General features: G+C 33.7%; 1 protein-coding gene across 1 annotated transcript in view; it reads left to right on the top strand.

Annotated features, from left to right (window-relative positions):
• The window catches only part of TyrRS (Tyrosyl-tRNA synthetase), a 77,664-nt gene extending 51,931 nt beyond the window's left edge, over nt 1-25,733 (top strand). Inside the window, exons 9-14 of the mRNA XM_090379742.1 lie at nt 3,100-3,185; nt 6,074-6,206; nt 6,350-6,423; nt 12,576-12,757; nt 18,711-18,855; nt 25,575-25,733. Of these exons, the coding sequence (XP_090235868.1) occupies nt 3,100-3,185; nt 6,074-6,206; nt 6,350-6,423; nt 12,576-12,757; nt 18,711-18,855; nt 25,575-25,682 (728 nt within the window). The 3' untranslated portion in view covers nt 25,683-25,733. The remainder of the gene's footprint in view (nt 1-3,099; nt 3,186-6,073; nt 6,207-6,349; nt 6,424-12,575; nt 12,758-18,710; nt 18,856-25,574) is intronic.
• The last annotated feature ends 540 nt before the right edge of the window (nt 25,734-26,273 follow it).

Here is a 26,273-nt window from a genome sequence, read left to right on the forward strand (position 1 = left end):
AGCTTTTTTTGGACTCAGGGGTGGTACCCATGGACTGGAGATGTGCAAATGTATCCCCAATTCACAATGGGGGATCGAAGGGTGACACGAGTAATTACAGACCAGTTAGTTTAACTTCTGTTCCGGGTAAAATAATGGAGTCACTGGTTAAAGATGCATTGCAGGATCATCTAGACAAGACTGCAGCAATAATTCAGACACGGCATGGGTTTGTTAAGGGAAAGTCTTGTCTGACAAATTTGATAGGATATTATGATGTGGTTACAAAGGAACTGGATGCAAAAAATAATTTTGATATCATATATTTGGATTTCAGGAAAGCTTTTGACACTCTTGCGCATGGAAGACTGTTATATAAATTGGAGCAGAATGGTATTAAGGGTAAGTTGCTACAATGGATAAAAGGATGGTTAAGTGGGAGAAGACAGAGGGTGGTAATCAATGGATGCTGCTCTTCGTGAACTAATGTTGTTAGTGGAGTCCCACAGGGTTCGGTGTTAGGTCCACTGTTGTTTTGTATATTTATCAATGATATTGATGAAGGTATATCAGGCTTAATGTCGAAGTTTGCAAATGATACAAAGGTTGGCAGGGTTGTTAATGACAGTAATGGCAGTGTGCTACTGCAACAGGATCTAGATAATTTGGGCAGATGGGCTAAGAAGTGGCAACTGAAGTTTAACCTTGACAAATGCAAAGTACTGCATATGGGTAGAAGTAACCCCAGAGAAACGTACCAACTGTGTGGTACTACACTTAAGGTGGTAGAAAATGAAAAAGACCTGGGAGTAATTGTGCAGTCAGATGTGAAATTTTCTGAGCAATGCAGACAGGCTTCCAGGGCAGGTCATGGGATTTTGTCAATGATATATAGGAATTTTGCTAGCAGGGAGGAGGTGATTGTCCCTCTGTATAAGGCAATGGTCAGGCCACGCCTTGAGTACTGTGTACAGGTCTGGAGGCCTCATTTTAGGAAGGATGTAGATTTACTTGAGCGTGTACAGAGAAGGGCAACAAGATTGGTGAGGGGAATGAAGGGATCCTTTTACCAAGAGAAGCTTAAGTTCTGCAAATTGCAGTGGCTGGAGACTAGGCACCTGCGCGGTAATCTGATTGAGGTGTATAAGGCCTTGAATGGGTTGAGCACGCTGAATTCTGTTGGGTTCCTTCCACTTGTTCGATTACGAACCTAAGGGGGCATAAATTCAAATTAAGAAAAGACAGATGTGTGGAAATTTGCCAGCGGGTGGTTAATTGCTGGAACAAACCTCTGTCTGTCATTGTGGAAGTTGAATAAATTTAAGGAGGAACTGGACAGGCATTTGGAGGGAATGGTGTAGTTTTTTTTTTTTTTTTTTTTAGCTGATGCTGCATAAGCTCATACACTTGCTTTCTTGCATCACATGCCACTACTACTACACCTCAATCAGGTCTCCTTGCAGGTGCCTAATCTCCAAATGCTGCAATTAGAACTTGAACCTTTCTTAGTAAGAGCATCCTGTTGTTCACCTCACCAATCTTGTTGTCCTTCTATGTACTCATTCCAGCAGCTATACATCCTTCCTAAAATGAGGCCTCCAGACGTGTCTGCAGTACTCAAGGTGTGGCCTGACCATTGCCTTATACAAAGGGATAATTGGCTCCTTATCCCTGCTAGCAAAGTTCCTGTATCTCATTGACAAGACCCCATGAGCTGCTCTGGCAGCCTGTCTGCACTGGTCTGAAAAATTCATATCTGATTGCACAATTACCCCCAGGTTTTTTTTATTCATTCTCCACTACCCTGAGTGTAGTACTGCACAGTTAGTATGTCACTCTGGAGTTACTGCTACCCATATGCAATACTTTGCATTTGTCAATGTGAAACTTCAGTTGCCACCTCTCTGTCCATCTCTTCAACTTTTCTAGATCCTGTTGCAGCTGCTTACTGTCATTAACAACCCTGGCAACCTTTTTATCATCTGTGAACTTGGACATTAAGCCTGTTATACCTTCATCAATATCATTGATAAATATGGAAAACTACAATGGTCCCAACACCGATGCCTGTGTGACTCCACTAATAACATTAGTCCACGATGAGCAGTGTCTATTGCATACTGCTCCAATTTGTACAGCAGTCCTCCATGTGCAACTGTATCAAAAGCTTTCCTAAAATCGAAGTATATGATATCAAAATTATTTTTTGCATCCATTTCTTTTGTGACCACATCATAGTATCCAATCAAATTGATCAGAGATTTCCCCTTAACAAACCAATGCTATATCTGAACTGTAACTGCAGTCTTGTCTAGATGGTCCTGCATTGCTTTAACCAGTGACTCCATTACTTTCCCTGGAACAGAAGTTAAACTAACGGGTCTGTAATTACTCATGTTACCCTTTGATTCCCCTTTGTGAATTAGGGATACATTTGCATTTGTCCAGTCTGTGGGGACCTCCCCTGAATCCAAGGATGCTCTCATGATTATGGCTAAATGTTTGCTTATTTCCTTTGCTGCCTCCTTTTAATATAAGTGGATAGATCCCATCCACCCCAGCTGCCTTTCTTATGTTTCACTTCAACAATTTCTCCTTCACTTTCCTCTCAGTTATTACAGTCATTTAGCTCCCTATTAGAGTTTGATAAACTTCTGGCCTCCACTTCTGTACAGAATTCCTCATATGTGAATGTAGATGCAAAATACTAATTTAGTTTGACAGCCATCTGAGAATGATCATCAACAATCAAATCACCAATATCAAGTGGACCAATCTGATTCTTCTCCTTCCTTCTAGAGTTTACATAAGTAAAGAAGTCTTTGCTCCCCCACCTCTTATGTTGTATTGAAGCAGTGATTTGGGCCAGCAGCAGTCAAATATGCTATTACAACATATTCTATTAACTGACTGATCATTGTTTCTACTTGTTCTGCTTATTTTTCATGATTTTTTTTTCTACTAAATCAATTCTTGTTAATGTAATGTACATAATTATAATAAAATTATTGTTGAATAGCTTGGGTTAATTTTTAGTTCTGTTTTCTGTAACACGTTTTAAATAAATAACAGTTTTTTATATATTATAATTATAATTATTTGTAATTATAATTTTAATAGATTTTGTGGTCAGTAGACATGAAAGAAATGGAGGAAATATTATGTACAAAGATTATGAATCTCTGGAAAGCGATTTTTCAAGTTTAGTAAGTATGAAATTTCCATTGTTCAAATAATTAAAGTAGAATGACTACCGACCCTGTCTGGCTGTCCCAAATTACTTAGTTTATAATTAGCTAGTTGTAGTTTGAATTAATTAATGAAATACAAAGTAGATACAAAAATGCTATGATGGAGTAGAAAAAAAGGAGATGTGGTTTAGCAATGAAAAATGGAGGACAAAACAGTTTTTGTATGGAAAGACTAACCATGGAAAGGAGAAGGAAAAGTATTTGTTTTACCAGAATTACAGCTTGGTTGCTTTGGAATGCTGAACTGGGTAAACATATTCTGCTCTTTATATATATATATATAATTATAATGTGCAAATTAAGAATTAAGCATAAGCATAAGGCTGTAGTATAGCAAACCAAGTAAGAAACAAAAACAAAGAAAACCAAGAGGAACAAAAAAAAATAGTTGGTGGGGGAGGGGTGTCAAGAATAAGAGTGTTGTAGAAAGGAATCATTCGTAAAATATTTCAGAATAGACCCAATTAATATAAATGTAGTGGCATCAAGACCAAATTGTATGAAATGTCACTATAATTAGAATTTAAAAACTAACCACAATAATGTGACCACTACCATGAAACAAAAATGAAAATGGACATACCATTGAGCTCCATCTTACCAGAAGGCCACAAGGCAAAACATGTCTGTGGAACTACTACATTTTGAAAATATCAATGCATTGGCAACTTGACAAACTAATCAGCCCACCAGAGTAACAGATATGAGTAATAGTGGTCCTTATGCAGTGAGAAATTATAACAGCTAAGAACATTCACAAGACATTACCATTACCGATGAAGAAAACAAATCAGAGTATGAAAATAGGAATATATATACTGTAGATAGCAGTGTGAATGGCACATTAGTATCTCAGCCCACTACTAACCATGTAACATACATAACAAATAAATCAAAATTAAAAATAAGTAAAAAATGGTACAGGGAAAGCTCTCTGAAGTGGACAACCATTGAGTCAAGAAAGTGTCCACTATGCAGAGGTGTCCACTTTGCAGATGTCAGTATAGCTGGTTTTGATAATGTGGAAAAGTGAAATTCACTGTAACTTGTTGCTTACTCAGAGTTTTTTTATTGATCATCATTGTACCTATTTGTATTTCAGTTAATTGACTTTTGATAAAAATGAATATAAATTGGATTGTTTAGAACAATGCAATTTTAGAACAATTTCATTTTGGCAGTTTTCTTTTAAATATGGATAATTAGACTACTTACTAGTTTTAGTCCATATTCATCACATAGAATTCTTTTAATGTAATAGGGTACAACTCCCCCCTCCTCATTAATGTGTAAAAATGCCTCCCTTTTTAAATTTTTGCATATGGCTGTGTGGCAAACAGCAAGAAATTTAATTTCTTAAAAAATTAACTTGAAATCAGTGTAATGCCTAGGCAAATTTCAACCAGTATTCTAATTGGGGGACCAGCATGCAAAAACAAACTTTGATAAAAACCTTTGCATATAGGTGGTACTTAAATGACTACCATTTCTCACATGGAGTGAAAGTGATGTGCGTCAGCACAGGTAAATTGTCATCATCCCTCAGTCAAAAAGCTAGGCACCATTGTCAGTGTCATTAAAGCAGTTATGAAAGTAATCTCAAAGTAACCTTTTTTTTTTTTTTTTTTATCAAAATACAGTATATTTGTGAATGCAGAAAATCCCCATTATCTACTGGTCAAAATTACCATTGCAGTCTGTTGGTAGAGTATTATTTATTATTGTTATTTATTTATTTTTTATTTTTTTGGAAAAAATGTATTATAGCTGTACCCCACAATTTTACCTTCCTTATTAGTGGTAGTGTAATATTATTAGTGGTAGTATAATAACTTTACCTTCATTGCAAATCCTGGTGGCCTTCGAAAATGTGTGTGTCAATTATCCTTGAAGTGTTCAGTCCAATTAGATTGAAAATATAAAAAAAGACACCTATGAAAGTGCACCTGTATTATAGTGTCTGTTTTAGAGAGCTCATTTAGCATATAATTTTTATTACTTCTGGATGGTTTTTTTTGGCGCAGTATAACTTTAGTCGTTTTTGCGCCAATAAAATCCAAATTCAAAACTTCTGGATGGGATCTAAGCCTAAGTGCTAATAAGAGGTGTCCATTAAGGGAGGTTTGACTGTAATAGCAAAATAGTAAAAAATAATATTAAAGAAAAAATAAAATAGTACGACAAAAAAATAAGATAGTAGGCAAACATTGATGGCTGCAAAATCATTACAGTATTCTTAATTTTATTTATATATTGAGGGTCTGGTTGTCCATCAAACAATAACTACAAATTGCATTTTTTTTTTTTTTTTTTTTTAGATAACTTGAGTTTTACTTTATACAAATAACAATCAATACCATGTCATAGAACTGTATCTCTCTAGTACTTTACAAGTTAGCTTGGACTGTAAGTACATATCTGGTAAACTAAGAAAATGTCAAATGACTTTTTCTTGGTTAATTACAAAAATGTTGACTACAAAATGATTTTGTAGTTATAATTATTATAAATAAATTATGCAGTATTAAATTTATAATAATTAAATTATACAGTATTATAAATTATGCAGTATAATATTTTTTATTGTTGATTCGACTAATTTTGATGACCTCTCTATGTCATACCATATGTGATATCAGATTCATTATCCAGTTTGTTACACATTTAATGAATAAGCCATGACTTGGGGTTTCTTTACATACCAACATTCATTTTATTTTCTCATTAAATAGACATGAACTCTCTCAAATGCTAATTGGTACTATTTAATTAAAATAGTAATTGTATGTTTCTGATATTTTAAGTATAGTTTTCCACTAAATCTGTGCACATATTCTTTACAGAAACTTCATCCTGGGGATTTAAAAGCATCAGTTGAAGTTTATTTGAATCGGCTCCTGGATCCTATCCGAAAAACGTTTGAAGATCCTAATCTCAAAAAATTGGCAGCACAGGCTTATCCTAGTCTATCAAAAAGTATGACTTCTGTTATATTTTCAGTTCTGAAATTAAGTATCTTCATTTTATAATTGATTATAGTACAAAGACCTAAGTGAGTAGAGAACACATAATGAATTTTTATCAAAACTGTATTTTTTTTTCCCCTCTCCCTGATGTAGGTTCTTTTAGTGAAGATGAAATTTCACCGTCAAGACTTGATCTTAGGGTTGGACAAGTGGTTGATATCCAGAAGGTAAGATCATAATTATTCAGAATGTATATGGGTTGAAGAAAAATTAATGGAAACATGGGTATATATACTACATATTCTGGCACATAAGTTGACCTTTGAAACACTAGAAAATCTTCACAAATTTTAAGATCAACTGGCTAAGGTAAAGCAAGCCAACACGAGAACTACTGCAAACTTCGGGAAACTCACCCGGAGAAACTGGTTTGCCACTACTGCAGTCTTGGTAAACAGACGGTGTGTGTTATCGGTAGTGGCACTAGAAGTTGATAGCAATTGATTAATTTTTTCTCATTATTAAAAGCAGATTATTGGATTTCAATTGGTTTCGTGGCTGAAATTCACTTACAGGAACACTCTCCAGACTGCCCCAGTCTCGGGGTGTTTATCCCCTCCCATTCCTGCTGTTTTAAAATAGGAAAAATGACTTCTATTGCCACTACCGATAATGATGTATTGATTAGTTTTTTCTCATTATTAAAAGCAAATTGTTAGAGTTCATGAGTGTTTTCACAGCTGAAATTTACTTATGAAATTTACACCCTGAGACTGGGGCTGTCTGGAAGGTGTACCACCTTCCAGACAGCCCCAGTCTTAGGGTGTTTATTGCCCCCCCCCCACCTACTGTTCTAAAATAGAAAAAAAAATGACTGCTACTGCTGATAACATGCACTATGCACTGTTGTTTACTGGTAAACTGCTGTAGTGGCAAACCAGTTTTTTTGGGTAAGTTTCCTGAAATTTGTAGTAGTTCTTGGTTGACCTTCGCCGATCGATTTATATGCTAAATATAAAATTCTAAATTTGAATTGAACGCACACGCATAGGGTTAGAGAGATATAAATGAATACCATTATATATGAATACCAATGTATATTTTTACACAAATACACATTGTGTTTTAAATTCAAGAATTTATTGGAAGTTAAATTTTCATGTGTGCTTTTTGAGTTTAGGAAAAGTAAATTATAAAAGTTGCTAATTTCTTATAACGAATATGCTTCCATTTTGAGGCATTGTTTAATTGGAAACCAATTTGCATTAGAGTGCAGTATTAACAGGCAACAAGGAATGGCCTGGTTATGTAATCATAACTTCCCAAGTATGCATACAGCTGCCAATTCTTTGGGTTTATGACAGGAAATCCATCTTTTTGCAATAGCATAATTTTTCTGTCTTTTTATTAAACAAAAAAAAAAAAAGTAAAACTATGTTAAACTTGTAATTTTTAAAAAATTCTGTAAATTTAATTATTTTTATTAATGAATAAAATAATAAATACCTAAGAATAGTTTGCCATAATTGTGAAGATTTTTTATTTCCAATGCAATGCATGCAAATGGCCCAGGGATGTAATGCTCTCAATTTTTAAAGCAATAAAAATTTATAAAAGAACTTAACATTTATTAAGACACTAATATCATTGAAGATTTATTTTCAAAGAAAATAAATGTATGGGATGGTAACTTGCATTGCTGATAGAGGCTAGAAATATGAGCCAAATTACTAGATACCACTTCCCTTGTCAGTCACAATTATAAAAGACCAATGAGAGATGAGTAGAGAGGCATTATGTCATGAATGTATTGCTCCTGTACAACAGTTTAAAAAAAAAGCTTTAGTGCAGATCTACCAACATTGTACTTTTGAGATGATTTGTGTGCTGGTATGATCCAGTAAAGAATTACAACTTTAAATATTTAATACACTCATAGCAGAAGCTGCATGAGTTTATGAATAAATTTGGAGACCTAAGTTTGGTGGTCACTTGACTTCTTATCATGAATTCTAAGGCATGTTTCCTTATGACATTTGAAAGTTTGCTGATCCCCAAAGAAAATTCATCAAGTTGCTGAGTTTTCGGAAGCATTAAGTTAAATATTGTTTAACTTTAATGTATCATATTTGGAAAAAAAACATTATTATCCAGCAGTGCTATTTGGACAATAGTTTTTTAACTAAAATGAAATGAATCAATTTGCCAAAATATAAATAAATAAATAAAATCCAGTATTTCAACTATCACTGAAGAAAAATAAATAGTTATTTTGCACGGTCTGTTCTTTCATAATAATAAAAGAAGAAATAATTAATGTACATTGGCCCTTGGTTGGTGAGGGGTTTTGCATAAGTTATATTTCAAGCTTTCTTATGCAAAACCCCTCACCGACCAAGGGCCAATGTACATTAATTATTTCTTCTTTTATTATTAAATTATCCCATGTTATGTTTTCCATTTTAACAACTTCTCATGGCATTGCTGATCATGAGAGAATATTTAGCCAAGTGTGTTGGGGGGGGAGAATTGAGTTCAGATTTTGTCTTTCTAATGAAGCTTTGGAAATGCTCTTTGCATTCTCATCTAAGCAGCAGTGCTATCATTATTAAAAAAAAAAAAAAAAACTATGAATCAGCATTTCTGAAGAGGACAGTCGTCTATATTTTTTACATTAACATAAAACCATAGGTTTTATGTTAATGCAAAATATGTATGTCATTTGTAAAATTAATTTCTAGTGCAGTGGGAACTTAAAAAATCGCCTGCTTTTTATGGAATTTTTTTTTTTTTTTTTTTTTTTTTCTTGCCTGTTTTGACCAAAAAAAAAAATCTGCTTTTCCTCTTCTTACAGTTACCTGATATCCAGGTTTTTGAAAATAAAAATCAATATTGGTTGACAGTTGTGCACATAGCAGCATCAGTGAGACTGATGTCATTTTATCACCAATACTTGTAGGTTTTAATATCATGGCCTTCTGCATAAAGGACTACTGCATGTGCTTATAACTTTATATACACTTTGCTGTGCATTATAATTAAATACTGCAATGTAAACTTTTAAAAGAAAGAACAGTAATTACAGTAAAATCTGCATTAGAAACCACTGTCTAAAAGTTGACAGTGCTTCTTAATGTAGATTTTATTATAATAGCCCACTACACAAGATGCAAAGGATGCCTGAAAAAAAAAAAAAAGAGGAAGAAGAAGGTTCAGCTTAGATGGCAATTATATGAATAAGCATAAATTTTTGAGGCTAAAAATAGAAGTCAACTTATATGGCAGAATGCACAGTATCTCCAACAGCATTAACTTTAGGAGGCAGCACTGATATTATTGTGATGTACATTGCCTAAACTTTTAATGTTTTTGGATATACCATATATAAAATACAAAACCACTCTGTTTATGTATTTTAATATGAATTGCAAATATTCAGTACAGAAGTAGGGGTACTATTTCAATGCATGTATTGAAATAGATGAAGAAAATAACTGCTCTGCATGTTTTTCTCTCTCTTTACTGCCTTGAAACCATATTGTCCCTCCAGATACAGTGACAGAGCTTGGGCTTATACTCTATAGGAGTTACTACATTTATTCACAAGTCAGTGAACCCAGTGTAACCAATATCGTTTTTAATCAATTGACAAATATAACTTTTGTTACATGTGTAATATAGTCCCTGTTACTGGATTGCATTGGCATAATGCAGCATTTCAGTTAAGAAGCAGGGTGCTAATTCAGTGCAAGTATTGAAATAGTTTGAGAAAGTAATGCTATTCTATATTGTTATTTAATCAAATAACATCATCAAGAAGGTAAGTCTGTTATTTATTAAAATCTTGACTGCACTGTTGTGACTAGTTTTTGAACTATTTGGTTCCATTATCAGATAGTAGGTAGCCTCTATTGATGACCTTTTAAAGACAAAAAAACATAATGCAGAGTAGTGTTATTTTCCTTAACTATTTCCAGTATGTATTTCTATGCATTGAAATAATATCTTGCTTTTCTGAAATGTTGCATTGTGCCAACTCAATAATAGAGGTTATATTATACATGTTTTCAATCAGCAGTTTTCTTTCACAAATTACTTGTTTAGATTCAACATATTTATTCATTGCTTCACAAAATATTGCTAATGGAGGCTACCCATTGTCTGATGTGGAATCAGTTAGTTCCAAAACCAATTACAATAGTGCCTTTATGAGGTTTTAACAAATAACAGATGATATTCATCTTCTTGGTGATGCCATTCAATTAAAGATATATTAGTTACATTGGGTCAATTTAAGGATAAACATAGTTGTTTCTAAAGAGTCTAAGATCTGTTATGGGAAGAACAGTATGGTCTCCTGGCAGTAAATGTACGAGGCTCAATAAAGAATCGCTCCCACCTACTTCCACATATTGCAGATTCATGATATTTTGTGTAGCATCATACATATCTCTGTACTAAAGGTGTAAAATTTCAATCCTCTGTCTTAGTTTGTCTTTCTCTTACAGAGCTGAAAGTGTGACAAAGTAGCATCATGAAAAAAGTTGAAACCAAAGCTGTAATCAGTTATCTGTTCTTGAAGGGGAAATCTAAAGAATTCAACGAGGAGATGACTGCTGTATATAAGGATGAAGTCCCATCCTATGGCATTGTGAAGCACTAGCATAGACAGTTTAGATGTCGGACATCGGTAGAATCTGAGCCCATTCCAGGTTGTCTCCATTCAGACATTGATGACAGCACGAGCAGAAAAGTAGAGTCGTTAATCATGGAAGATCGCTGGATATCTGTGCGTGAATTGTCCCAGGAGGTGAAGACTAGTGTGGGCTCTGTTGAAACAGTCCTTCATGACCAACTCCATTTACGGAAATTGAGTGCAAGATGAATTCCCCAATTATTGACTGGTTTCCAGAAGGCTGATCGACAACAGAAATCACAAGAGTTGTTAGTCCTGTGCCAAAAAAATGAGGAAGACTTTTTCTCTTATCTAATCACTCAGGATGGAAGTTGGATACACCATTTTGACCCTGAAAGTAAAAAAAGCAGTCCATGGAATGGTGAAATCATGGTTCTCCACCCTGCAAGAGAGCAAGGGTCCAAACGTCAGCAGGAAATATCTTGCCGATGGTGTTTTGGGATGAGAAAGGTGAAATCATGACTGATTGCCTGCTGAAAGGTAGAACAATTACAGGGCGCCTCCGTAGCCAGGTGGGAAGCAGCAGTGCGTAGCACACGCTTCTTGATTAAACCAGGGTTCGAACCCATCATCACCAAATACAGAGGATGCGGAAAGGTCAGGGAATGACCACCGCATATCTCCAGAGCAATATGGCCTTAGTTGCTAATGCTCCTAAAAAAAAAAAAAAAAAAAAAAAAAAAAAAACCAAAATAACAAAAAAAAAAAAAATAACAGAACAATTACAGGTGCCTATTATGCCAACTTACTCACAAAATTACAGGAGAAAATCAACACCTGTAGGCATGGCATGCTGTCCAAAGGTGTGAGAATGCTTCAAGACAATGCCCCATTTCACACTTCTGAAATTGCAACAACACAAGCGGCCACTTGTGGATATGAAATACTGCCCCATCCAGCCTACGCATCTGATCTTGCACCATCGGACTTCTTGTTTCCTTCCCTCAAATCATTTCTTTGGGAGACCTACTTCCCTGATGACAAGACACTCATTTCTGCAACAGAGTCAGTTCAAAGACCAACCTCACCACGTCTACAAAAACGATATCCATAGCCTCATCCATCGATGGGAAAAATGTGTAAATCTGCACGGTGGCTATGTAGAGAAGGACTAAAACCTGTGCAAGAATCAACACGTTAGCACCTCTGTAGCTAAGTCAGGGAAATTCTTTATTGAAACGCCCTCGTAGAAAAACATAACATGGAGTAGCATTAAACTGAAGAAGGGCATTATGTGGGGTACTGTACTAAGTATGAAAGATTTAAAATATAAACACTTTTCCATGTGAAGTTTTTTTAGTGTAATGCTAAAATTTGCTTTTAACTAAAGGATATATGACTGCTTGTAAATATACACTATTTTTGTTAAGTTTATATGAAAATAAATTGAACAAATACATAGATTAAACAGATAAAACATTTAATAGTGTTTGTACCAGATCATTAGCTGATACTACATAAACTTTATTTCCTTGCATCCAGAGCCCAACTATAGGACAGAAAAAGGGGGTTGGCTCCCTGTGTCCCCATTTTTGCAAGATAAAAATGGCTGTTAAAAGCCTAATGCTAAAACAACCTTGGGGAGGGGATAGATATTCCAAATATGAGTTTTGTCTGATACTAACATTTCTATAAATATTGTTCTATTTTTATTACGCCTGAGAGTTACTGTTTCCTCCTTAGCATCCAAATGCTGAAAACTTGTATGTGTGTCAGATAGACTGTGGTGATTTCACTGGACCAAGAAACGTTGTTAGTGGTACAGGAAATCTTTCACCTAACCAGATGGTGACAGTTTTGTGCAACTTGAAGCCTGCTAAAATGAGAGGTATAGAGTCACATGCTATGGTACTGTGTGCACACTTGTAAGTATAAGCTTTCCTTATATTGAATAGAATTATCACTTCAAGTACAGTCAGTCCTCGTATAACACGTGTTTACACTACACGAATTCGATCATACACGATTTATAAATAGGCGAACGATATCTTATATAACACGAACCGAATTTGCTTATGCACGATTCGCCTTTGTGTTTACAAGAAATGGCAGTCGAACGCAGAGTCACCCCAACCGAACGCAACATGATAGGAATGAAGAGAAGATTCTGAAAATGTATTTATGTTTTTTATATCAGTGAAGGGGAAACAGATTTCGCCATAATAACATAAAAACCAACACAATTCCAGCTATCGGTATAATCACAAATGCAATTAGATCGAGTTTACTACCAGTTTATAACAGATTCCACTAGCAGAAACGCAACTGGAAATTGTTTTTATTGTTTTATGGTAGTAACCCCTAGAAATGTGCTTTAGTAAAATGTGAGGTGTTAATAGTGTATCTCTGCCTCTACGGCATTGTTTATTCAGTTGCTACACATACGCAGCTTTGTTTATGTGTATCAAGCGTGCCTCCTCATTTTGTAATTGTGCTTTGTTCCCTAAAAATGAGTAAAATACTTAAAAGGTGTGAAAAGGAAGCATCCTGGTGAAGACACTGCAGATTCAGAGAGAAAAAGAAAAGCAATATCAATAAACAGAGGCGGACTGGATCAAAAATTCTTCCCCGGGAAAATTTATAGTGGCCTCATACTATGGTTTATGGCCAAAATCACACCGGGGTTTCCCCATTAAGGCTTATGGCCAGTCCACCCCTGTCGATAGAGAAAAAATATGAAATTGTGAAACGCTTTGAGCGAAGTGAAAGACCATGTGATATTGCACGTGCTACAGACCTAAATGAGGCAATGCCGAGAATTAGAAAGAATGCAGAGAAAATAAAAACAACTTTCATAGCAGGAACAACTCAAAGTGTAATTAAAATCCATTAGATTAAGACACAAAGAATTGGAAGAGATGGAATGCCTGTCATCTGTTTGGATAGAAAATCAAACAAAAAACAAATTTGCCTACGATAGAAGTAAACGCATTAGCAATATTTTATTACGTAACAGTCGTAATAAAATGCGTAAGTATTTCATTACGATTATTTATTGTGTTTGGTAATGTTTTGGTTACAAATGTGTGTTCAAATTTGGGTGGTTGGCACCTAACCCCATTTTTCCCCATAGGGCCTGTTGTTTATATTGCACGAGGGTTTCTAGGAACGCAACTATCGTGCTATACGAGGACTGACTGTAATTAATGATTCTTTATTTTTTTTTTATTAAAATTCCATAAATACAGTCAGTTCTGCTATAACAAGCATTTTGGCAATGCAAATATGCTCCAATGTGATTGATATATTAGGGAACAATGTGGGTATAACTCGATTTTCGCATTGGCTCATGTGCAATTTCATTTGCAAGTAACATCAGGTGAATGGAAAACCCAGCACCAAGCTGAACATAGTGACCTGCGCAGCGATACATACAAGTTCATGAAGTTTAAAATATGTCAAATGTGTGAGAACTATATTTCCCATTTACTGTAGTTGTATTGGTCAGAGACACACGCTGTATTGTCATTTGCTGTATTCACAAGATACAGCAAATGACAATAGGCCGACTCATGTTTTCAGGGGCTCACATTTTTCAGTTCGAACAGAAATTTTGTGAGGTGTAATAGGAGTGGGCAGAGGAGTACAATTCTGGAGGTGACTACTATAAAAGAATAAAAACAATTTGCAGTTCCCGGTTTATTGGGCTTTTCTGTTGGTGCAATCTAATTATAAATGGGTAGTAAACTCGATCTTATAGCATTTGCGATAATACCAATAGCTGGAATTCTGTGGGTTTTTACTTTATTATGGTGAAATGTGTTTCTCCTTCCATGAAATCTTCAATCATATAAAAAACAGATTTTCGTATTTCTTCTCTTCGTTCCTATTTTTAATGAGCAAAATTGTTACTGTGTATCTCACTTGTGCAATTTGTGCGTGCCGCGTTCCTTGTTGTTGATTGCTTATCTTTTTTAAATTTTACAATCCCAAAAAAAAAAAAATGTCAGTGAACAGAAGTATTAATTAGTATGTATATATTACTTTGCTATATTTTCTGTAATATTTATTAGAAATTTAAGCTGTTTAAACCTGTGTTAGCAATTTTATTGAGTTTATAACTTTTGTTAGTGTTTTACTTAACACACTGAAAGTTTATTTTTTTGAGTGCTCTGCCCCATCCCTATTTTTCCCATAAGCCCTGTTGTTTTTAATGCACGAAATGCCATAACATGGGGATTTTTAGGAACACATGTACCCACGTTATAGCAGAACTGACTATACCTAAATCTCCAAAATGGTCTTCATATTGCTAATAGGATTCCAAAATGTTTAAGCACAACAAAGGCAGTATTCAAAAATGTAATATCATTAAAACTTAATTTTTTCACAAGATTGTCCTTGAAATCAGTTTTTAGGCATGTTCACACACATGCATATATATAGAATAACAAGTTGAAATAAAAAGGTAAAAAAATGGGGGAGTAGCCTAGTGCAGTCAAAGGCAGCATATGCTAAACCAAGCAGAGCATGGACAATAAAGTGATATTTAAAAAAAAAAAAAAAAGTTAAAGAAAGTGAGGGAGACAGAGCATGAATATAACTAATAAAATATGCATAATCAGAATATATAATTACAAAATTGATAAAATAAGGATAATGCCACACAACTACAATACCAGCCTCTCATCATCAGGTGCCAATATGGCCAGGATTGCAAGCAAACTAGCAATTTTTTATTTATTATTATTATTATTATTGTGTGTGTGTGTGTGTGTGTGTGTGTGTGTGGTCGTGCGCGCCTGTTTCTTTGCCATGTCCACAGTGAACAGATTTTCATGAAATTCAATATATGGGCCTTTTAAAAATATTTCTCAAGCTATTCCAAAATTAATTAAAAGTGGACAAATAGAAATTATTATTCATTTTTTTTTTTCATATAAATTTTATGAAAAAGAGAAGTTCATGGATTAAATGTAATTTTAATTCGATATTATTAGCTTTAGACAGTCTCTCATGCTTCATGTATTATTATGTGAGACATGAACATTATGTTGCTTGTGAAAAGATACACATATATATGGAAAGAGTGAGAGAGAGATTTAAAAAAAGAGTAATATGGGAGGAGAACAATAAATATACAGTTGCAATTAAACTGAACAGTCTTCTCTATAACATTAATATAGTTAAACTGAACAGCTAAGTTTAGAGAACTTAGGATGCTAAAAAATGTTAGGAGTTTATTAAATATTCCACAAAATTATAACCTTAGTAATTAGATGATTAGGAGGTAACTATGTTTACTTTTCACTTCTATTAATCTCAGAGAAAGAAAAAATTCATTTAATTAAAAAAAAAAAAAAAAAATTTAATGTGCCTGAAATGTAACACAAACATGTACATTAACTAACACATTTACTTTCATGCCTATATTTTTCTGCAATTTACTATAGTGGCCAAAAAAAAAGCTGCAGCACCCTACAGAACTTTGAAAATAAAGTGAACGTATATAGGGTATATCTGAAACAACTGATACATTTTGATAATAAATATTTTTTTTATTAAAAATACAGAACAAACTCTCATCTAATATCTCTTTAGCAATACATGTACTCTTATATTGCATTATAATATAATACAAGAGAGTATGAAGAAATGCTAAGCAAAGTTATGACATTATACCTAATGTTATACCCTCTTGAGCACTAGTATGCTCAAGAGAGTATAACATGAGGTATGTCCTAACTTTGCTTAGCATTTCTTCATTTATTCCATCAATTTCTTCACCAATACATGTCTTGAGCTCTTCGGTAATTTGTGGCTTAGTTGCATATACATTGCTATTATGGTATCCCCCAAACTGTAAGATCAGGGGAATGAGAGCTGTGGCACATCTCCAAAGTTATTATTTGTTTTAAATGCTTTTAATATCTCCTTTTTGAACATACATGAAATTTAAAAGAAAATATTTAAAAAATTAATGTAATTATATAAAAACAAACAAAAATTCAATTATAACATTTTAATCAGTGAGACAGGGTTTGATGGGAGGCACACAGTTTTTTAATGCATAAATTTATTGTGGAAAGGCTTATGCTCAGCTTCTCTTCTACCGACTATAGTCTCTCTCACTCTCTGGAAAACAGCAATAAAATACTAATTGTGAAAGGAACTCAGATCAGTGCAGCATAAATAAATGAATTTTTTGTTTGAATTAATTTTTATTATTATTATTTTTTAATTTGCATTTTCTGCGGCACACTTGAAGCATACTTCTGGTACGCAGGTTGAGAAACACTGAATTAGATTGAATAAATGATTGCATTTATTTATCTTTATTATTTAAGTTTAAATTGACAAATTTCAGCTGTTTTTTTCTGTTGCTGATGGATAAACATCAAAAATTAAAGCCACAAAATAAATTTAGTAAATTATCCTTCTACTTGTAAATGAGTGATACAGTATTACATAGATAGTGATGCAGTATTACACAATTAGATAACAAATAATTGTAAAAATAATGCAGTTGCACATTATCCCAACCTAGATATTTTTAGAAAGGTAAAAATATCTATGTTGGGATCTGTAAATTTGTAAATATTTTTACAAACTGTAATGACTACCAGACAAGAAATAGAAAACTTTTTTTTTATCTATAAGTTATATTAGTAAACAAAATTCTGAAATATAATTTGATAATTCTGCAATTTTATTCAAAATGCCACCTGAATCTTTTAAATCATTCCTTCCTAGGCCATTAGACTACCCATCTATCACAGTAGTGCCCAGTGAAATATCTGCTTCTGTTCTGACAAGTGGTTTCTTCAGAATGTCTTTTGTGGCATTAGCTCCAACTCTGATCATAATCTACAATAAATATTCTTGTTGATACCAACCACTACAGAATGTAGAGGAAGAATTTTTTCAATGATAAAATGAAGTCTGCCCTTATAGGAAAAGAGAATAATGGAAAAAGAAGGAAAACCAGTGAATAGAAAAGAAGGAAGATGTCAAAAGCCAGTGCAGGTTTAGGGTTTCCATTTCTGGAGACCCTAAACTTGCAAATAAACATATCATTTCACTGGTTTTTGGCATTTTCTTTATTTCCTGTTGTTCTCATTTCCTGTATAGGCTGACTTTATTTTCTGATCATAATCTGTATCCTACTGAATGTCCAGTGCCGCCCCCCCATAATAGCTATTCCAGTGATAATAAAAATGTCTTCAAGGACAAGATTTTACAGAACTTTTCACAGAAATGAAAGCTTGTGATATCTTCTTGGTTAAATAACCCACCCACCAAACTGTCACTTCCTCAGAATTTTATTCCCCCCTCTTTTGTGTATAACTCCTGCCTGTTACTGTGGACATAAATATTTTATGTCAGCTTAATTGTTTAAATTTTTCTTCAGTAGTCACTATTACTATAATGAGGGTTATTGTGTGTTTTTTGGATATTATTCCAGTAATTGTTCTAATTGCAACTTTTGATGTTCTTAAGAACAAGAATTAACATCTGCCTTATTTTTCCATGGAAACTGTTCATACATTTGTTTGCTTTGGTTAAAAGATTCTCTGCCTTTCTCCTTCCTAGATCTGGAAAAATGCAACAAGTTTTCATTTCACATTTTTGATAATTATGAACTGAATATTATGTAAGGATAAACTTGCCTATTTTAAGATAAAATTTAATTATAAATACAACCTTGTCTTATACTAATTGCATTTTATGTTTAGAATATATTTATTTCTCTTCTAACTTAATTTTAGTTACAAAAAAAACCAAGTTTAATTGAATTTTTTTTTTTCTTTTTTTCTTTTTTTTTTTTTTTTTTTCTTTTTTTTGTGTGTAAAACCTAATATACTCTTGTTTACTTAGAAAAGAAACTGGTGAGGTAGAACCATTACAACCACCAGAAGGCAGCTGCACTGGTGAGAGAATATTTGTTGAAGGTTATGAAACATCAAACCAAGAACCAGATGAAAAATTGAACCCAAAGAAGAAAATATGGGAGAAATTGCAGGTGTGTTAATGTTTTAGGTTTTAAGTTCAATTTAAATATTAATGAATGTATTTTTTTATAAGTGATATTGCTAGATAAACTTTAAATTGATGCATGCTATACAACAGTATTTTGCTATATAGTATGCATTGATTACTATTGTTAATTTGGAAGACATGTTTTGAAAATGCCATTCCAGATGCTCCAGCTGAAGGACAGATCTACATTAAAAGTTTTCTGGATTTGGAATTCTAAAAGTTGGAAGGTTTGCACTAAATCTGTACTATGCTTCAGCCTTATATTGACTTTGTTACTGCGTATCTCTTTTCCTTCAATCTGCTACTAAATGTTATGCACACTGTTTAATGTCTTTGATAACTGTCAGAACCAGACTGTAGTGCTTCAAAATGTCAAAGCAATTACAGATGTAGTCTGAAAAATGAAAACTAAGGTTTATTGTGCCTGGGAACAAAAGCCCAGAGTAACATGGACTAGAGGGATGGGTGGGCTTAAGAGTGATTCAGGAAAAGAAAAGCTTAGGGATTTACAAAGGCTATTCAGTTCTATAAGATTGAGTAGGACATTATACCAACAGTAAATAATCCTTCGGCTAATAGAAAATTTCTTATATTCAGTCTACAACTATTCTTTATTTTACTTTCCTGGATTTGTTTAACTTGAAAAAGCAAAAAAAGATATTCTCACTATTTAAACCAAACTTTCATAGTTAAAAAAATGTCTCGGTTAGATCTCCACACAGATGACATCCAGTTTGAAAACTTCACAACCCAAAAGCAAAGTCTCTCCTTAGGAACACTTCTGTATGCCAATAACACTAGCCAAGATGATTTTTACCTCTAAGAACTGAAATGCTGTTTCTAACCAATTTTTATGCGTAGATTTTGAAAATCACCATAATAGTTTCACATCACGTCACAGTTGTTAAATATAGAGGGAGTTACGTTTTACCAGAATATGCCAATTTTGCATAATCTAGCCAGTAATGTATGACATGCTGATTTATTTTAAGAGATATAAAGCTAATTTACTACTTGGGAGTGTCAGGTTTGTAGTGACCCCAACCAACCCGCTAGTTATATTTAAAACTAGCCCTGGTATGGATTGCCTTACATATAAAAATATAAGATACATATAAAGGAAACTAAATTAATGAAATTTTAAAGAAAGCTGGAGAAATTGGCAAATGTTAGTGAAAAATTAATGAAAATAAATGAAAATTAACATTCTTCCTCATGATCATACCTCTGCTACTCCTCAGGGGCTTTGAGCAGACGTATAGCCATACTGGAGGAATGTATTATACATACCCTTTTCTGTAATCTCTATACCAGTTTTGCAGGTTAATTACTTGGTGGATAATTTGGAATTATAAGAGTAATCTTATTGAATATATGTACTTAATTTTATATAAGTACTAAATTTTAAGTAAACAGCGATTTTCGTATATTACAGCAAACTGTGATAGGAGATTCAAAGCCCTACAGGTATGTAACATATTGAAATATCATAGTTTCTCACCTCCATGTCCTGTGGTGGTCAGTCTGAAAATGTTCAATTTCCTGCCAAAGTTTAGTTTTATGTGTGTGTGGTACAGTTTATTGTGCAGACGTACCAGGTTTTGTCCATGGCGTGATGGTTAACCTTGCCATAGGCAAGGTCTCATGCTTTGCATTCCTGAGCGTGGGCTGGTGTTGATTGTAATTTGAAGCTTGGTGTATTATTGTGGGAAGCAGATACAATATTTAATTTGGATTCCATTATTTTGCTAGATGTATTGTTGTAGCTGTTTCTGCATGTGGTGATGGACCTTTTCCCTGTAGGATCTTTGTGGAATTTGGGAATCCAGTAAATGTATGGATATAGGGTGTTGTCCATTTTTAATTTAATTTTCTTGTGTATTGCTATTAGTTTTTTAGTGACTGTGTTACGAGTGGGGCTGATGAACTTATAAGTGTCACTGTGGTCCAATTCCTGTTTTAGGGTGTCTATATAGAATCTCTTACAAATGATGCTGAAGTTGTTACAGGTGATCCCCCACTTAACACTGATAATTCGTTCCGAAAAAACAGAGCGCTAAGTGAATCCGTGCTAAGCGAGCGCCACATTCCCATAAGGTAACATATGTATTTGTGAGTTGCAGTCGGTGCCATAGGATATTTCCTAATCAATAATAAACGGTAGTGAAAAGATGCACAAATGTCGGTCAAAATATTTAATATTCAAATATTTGTACATATAAAATATTCTGCATTACATACGTATATAATTATGTGGTAACTATTTACGTATCAAAATTAAACTTAAAATTCCAATTAAAATCATGAAAAATGTGTCGATTTTGGTTTAACTTTGGCCCTCTTCCAAATAAACTAAAAGGGGTATTAATTTTAAATCCCCCGCAGCGTTACCATCCAACAATAAAGTCAACCGATCCTTCGCCGCTTTGAAACCTGGCATGTTTTTTTTTATTCTTTCAATATGAAACTTCTTTTAGGCATTCGTTTCCATAAAAGTTCTGCTTCATCTATGTTAAAAACTTGTTGAGAAGTATAACACGTAATACTCTTCTTCAATAATTTTAACTGGGGTTCGAGCCCGTCACCACCAATACGGAGGATGCGGAAAGGTCAGGGAATGACCACTGCATATCCCGGATCAATATGGCCTTAGTTGCTAATGCTCCTAAATAACAAACAAACAAAACAAACAGTAATTTTAACAAGTTCTTTTTTGAAAGTTTCGGCTCCTTCATCTGCACTTGCGGCTTCTCCCTGGATTTTAAATCTATTCAACCAGCCCTTACCAGTTTTAAATGGTTCCACATTTTTTTTTTTTTTTTTTGGCGAGTTTTCTTCAGATAATCATATTGACTAATCTCTCTCTCTCTCTCTATATATATATATATATATATATATATATATATATATAATATTTAACTTAACTGAATTCTGCATTGGATATTATCTTCAATAAAATTAGTTAGTCTTTCCATTTCAAACCTAACAGCCGGCCTAGCCCTAGTTGCTTGTAGTGGAACAGCTATCTTTCCCGCTGCTAAAATTAATTCTTTTTTTTATAATTGTTCTTACAGTTAAACTTACAAGTCCTAAATTATGGCATACATCCACTTGTCGTTGACTGGAATTGATTTGCTTCAAAACTGGATTTGAATTTGAAAATTCAGTCTTCAAAAAAGACTGAATTTTCAAATTCAGTCTTTTTCTTACATTTATAGTCTTCGTACTGCGCTCAGACGTTGTTGCTTTTTCATTCCTATCGGCCATTATTAACTCTTCGAAAATGTAACTGCGTTGGTTATGATACAATGTTCAAGTGAACTGTCCGTTACGCACGATGTTTAATACTGTACTGAGTGATGACTAGACTTTGGATAAATGCATATAATGCAAATATTGCAGGCAATATACTTAAATCATTTTTTTTTAAAATATTGCTCTCAGAACTACATAAGTTACTGTACTGCAATTAAATTAGTGTGCGAGAAAATTTCACTGAGCGTGGGAAAATTTTTCAACTCGGCGTGGGAACCGTTTTAATGCTGTTTTGCTATTCATTTTCAAGCTATCGATTCCATCAAATGAAACGATTTCGTTAAATATGCCAAAAATGCAATCTGTAAAAGAGCGTTATAGTGATCTGTGACAGCGTTATAGTCAGATACGGGTTATAATATAAGAACAGCGTAAAGCGAACCACGTTATAACGGGGGCCTGCTGTATTTGCTTTGTCTATATTGGTGATAACAAACTTGTTTTGTAGGTTTTTGATTTTTTGCTTAATACTATTTAAATTGTATATCTTGTGGTCATATTGGTGTGTCATGATGTCTCTGAATCTAGTTAAGATAAGTTTTGTGGTAATATTAATCCATCTTTGAAAAGCTTCCACTGGAGTGTTGTATTTGTATGCTGTTTTGTATGCGAATTGCAATAGATCCATATTAATGGAGTTGTGTATGTTTTTTAAGTAAATTTTGGAGTTGGGTCTGAATTTTGTTCCTTTGCATATCGCTTCTTGTAGGGTATTGCCTTCTATAATTTTAAGGTTGCCAGTTAATATGTAGTTGTGATGTGGATCTATATAATTTTTGTATTTTTCTTCATGACAGAAACAGGGCTGATCTGCAATGCCTATGTTGGCTATTGTGTTTTGTAGTTATAGATAGTCATTCCTATGGGTCTGTCATATCCAGTGCTTTTTTTGAAAAAAAATAGGTGCCGGTACTCATTCTTTGCTATCAGGAAAATTGAAAATTAAAAGGATATGAAAAGTACACTAAAAATTTTTTTTTTCCCTGATATTGTTACTTTCGTAGTAATGTTTTTGGAATAAGAACAACAAATTTGGTATATTAACACAGTTTATTAAGTATAAATTAATTATTCAAGTATATATAGAAAAATAAGTAAAATGTGAATAAAATAAATCGGTCAACTACTGAGTGCCGGGCACTCTGGATGACGCGAATGGTCGTTAATGTAGTATCTCAAATAGAAAGCTTTATGGTAACTGAAAAAAGTTTATAGTACCCTGGCTTGGCCTAAAACTTAGGAACTAACGAAAACGTTGTCTATTTGAGTCTTTCCAGTTGTTGTGAATGCCAAGGGTGGGAGAAACAACTCTGACTTCTTCCTGGGGAAGCAATTTTGTTTTTTCGTTTTTTTTTATCTATCGCCATACATTTTACATAGGTTGCTGAGCATTTTTCAATACAGTAAGTCCCTGACTTATGTAGATCCAGACTTATGTGACTGAAGATTTCAGTGAAGGGGACACACACATTTCACCATAATAATGTAAAAGCCCACAGAATTCTGGCTATCGGTACTATAGCAAATGCAATAAGATCGAGTTTACTACCCGTTTATAATTGGTTACACTACAGACAAGCCCAATAACCCAGAAAGTGCAAATTGTTTTTATTATTTTTTGGCAGTGACCTCCAGAAATGTGCTTTAGTAAAATGTGAGCTTCCGTGGGGTGATAACCTTGTGAAATTCTTTTCAGAAAATTTTAATTTTGACCATTATCACGGTGCCGACTAAGAGAATAAGTGACAGCGGTACTAGTAAATTTATCATGAAAAGGAAAGCGATCGAGTCGGATCAGAAAATTAAAATAATAAGGATGTATGAAAATGGTCAAACATTAACAAGTATCACGCGGAATTCAGATTTGTCAGTGGCAACGGTGAACACAATAAAGGTGAAAGAGAGAATACGAGAAGCAGTGAAGTGATCAGCACCAATGAAGGTCAACTGTAATAACCAAGGCTACAAAATACGTATCAGTTTTTACAGTATAATAGCATGCGTTTTTTCTTCCTTTTATGTTTTCTTTTCTTATGTGCCACTCTGGCTACTTCACCGCTGTCCACAGATAAAGTTTTTAATTGAACTAATTAAAAATATATAACTATTTTTCTTCATTCTTCTAAGGACATTATGCGGTTTTTGTAATTTTTGGCATATTAGGGATATAGTAGCAATATTTAATCAGTCATTCCAGAGTTACGTAAAACTCAACTTACATAAGAAGTCCTGAACGTATCTCTTATGTATGTTGGGGACTTGTTGTATTTTTGGATTAACCGGGAAATCGATTATCCAGGAATTTCTTTTTACCATCCATCCCAGAAAATCGAGAGTCTAGTGTGGGGGGGGGGAGCGAGAGCAGAACCTAAGAAATTCATTTACAGTAGCATTGTGAACGATAAGGAAATGTCCCTGGTTCATACTGTTTTTCACCTAAGGACACGTAGCTGTGAGAATAATGCTAATGAAACAAAATCAGATACTAACCACCAAAACTGCCACTAAAATAAACATATATATATACATGTTTATTTCAGAACCTTCTAGAGAAAAATATTCCAGAAGTTAGATACCTGAATTGAGGGCTCTGTCAGCCTTCAGGTCCACCTAAATGTTTTGGGCCATATTTTTAAAATATTGCCAATAATTTGATTTACCCACACTATATTCCATGTAGTGTGGGTAAATCAAATATTCCATAAACCAGCATATTCCATACGCTCTTCTGGGATGAACTGAAGAGCTTTTAGATATACAGCGTCTTACTTGCTCAACAACCTTCTGATTTAAATCTGGTTGAGAACCAGTGAAAAGATGTATGATGTGGAAATAATAGTTGGAAAAACTGAAGATCTATGGGAAATACATAACATCACCAGGAATAGCTGCATGCATTCTAAAATTCATACTGGTGGAGATTGCTGTTGTTGCCACAAAAGGACTAATAACTTACTGTTAATCAGTTCTTTAATATTTTGGTAGGAGTGTATATTTAAAAACTAAAAACATATGAGAAAGGATACATAATTTCACACATGGCACCAAATTCTCTACTTTTTAGTATATAAATAGATCTGATCTTGGAATGGTGAAAGTTTGAGTATTATGTGACCTATGAAAAGAAAATTAAAAAAAAAAATAAAATAATAATAATAATAAAAAAACGATTTGCCTAGTGTTAGTACTTTTTTTTTTTTTTTTTTTTTTAACTGAATTTGGTAAAACAGGCCTTATTTCCTTTGTTCCTTTCAGTTACATACATCATCTTTATGATAAAAATCATAAAGTCCCTTTAGTGACTTAAATTTATTTGATGTTATATTTTACGTTATTTTAACTTCATTAAGTATAAGTATGTTATTTAACCCAACTCTTTTATTATAGGTTGACTTCAAGACAGAAAATTATGTGGCAGAATGGAAAAGCAACCCACTTAAGACAAAACTAGGTGTAATAACAAGCAAGACAATGAAAAGGGCTGCTGTTAAATGATGAAAAACTTGTTTGTAAAATTGAAGCACTTTTTTTTTTTTTTTTTTTTTTTTCCCTCTTCTTCTCTCTGTATACCCCTAGGATTAACCCGAAAATAGATGAATAATTCTCTTTGCGGACATTTCATCTTCCATTTTGTGTTGCAAATTACAAAATGTAATTTTCAAGATTAAGTTTTCTAAATTTCAGATTTAAATGTTTTTCTTGTATCTTTGAAGCAAACTTTTTCATTGTGTAGGGTACACCATTTTTTTATTTTATTTTGTTGAAATCACTGTGAGGTAAATTTTAGATAATTTAAATCAAAGAAAATTGCTGCTAATTTATGTCATCTTATTATTATAGAAATTTTTTTTTTTTTTTTTTTTCTGGTTTTCAGGAGCATTAGCAACTAAGGCCATATTGCTCCGGGGATGTGCGGTTGTCATTCTCTGACCTTTTCGCATCCTCCGTATTTTGTGGGCACGGTCTCGAACCCCGGTCTACATCAAGAAGCATGTGCTATGCACTGCTGCTCCTGCCCACCTGGCTACGGAGGCGCCATTATAGAAATGTTGAAGTGAATATTTGTATAATTAAATATAAAATTAA

Source organism: Mastigoproctus giganteus, chromosome 8 (genome assembly GCF_048544385.1).
Source record: "Mastigoproctus giganteus isolate SK-2022 chromosome 8, ASM4854438v1, whole genome shotgun sequence".
Lineage (NCBI taxonomy): Eukaryota > Metazoa > Arthropoda > Arachnida > Uropygi > Thelyphonidae > Mastigoproctus > Mastigoproctus giganteus.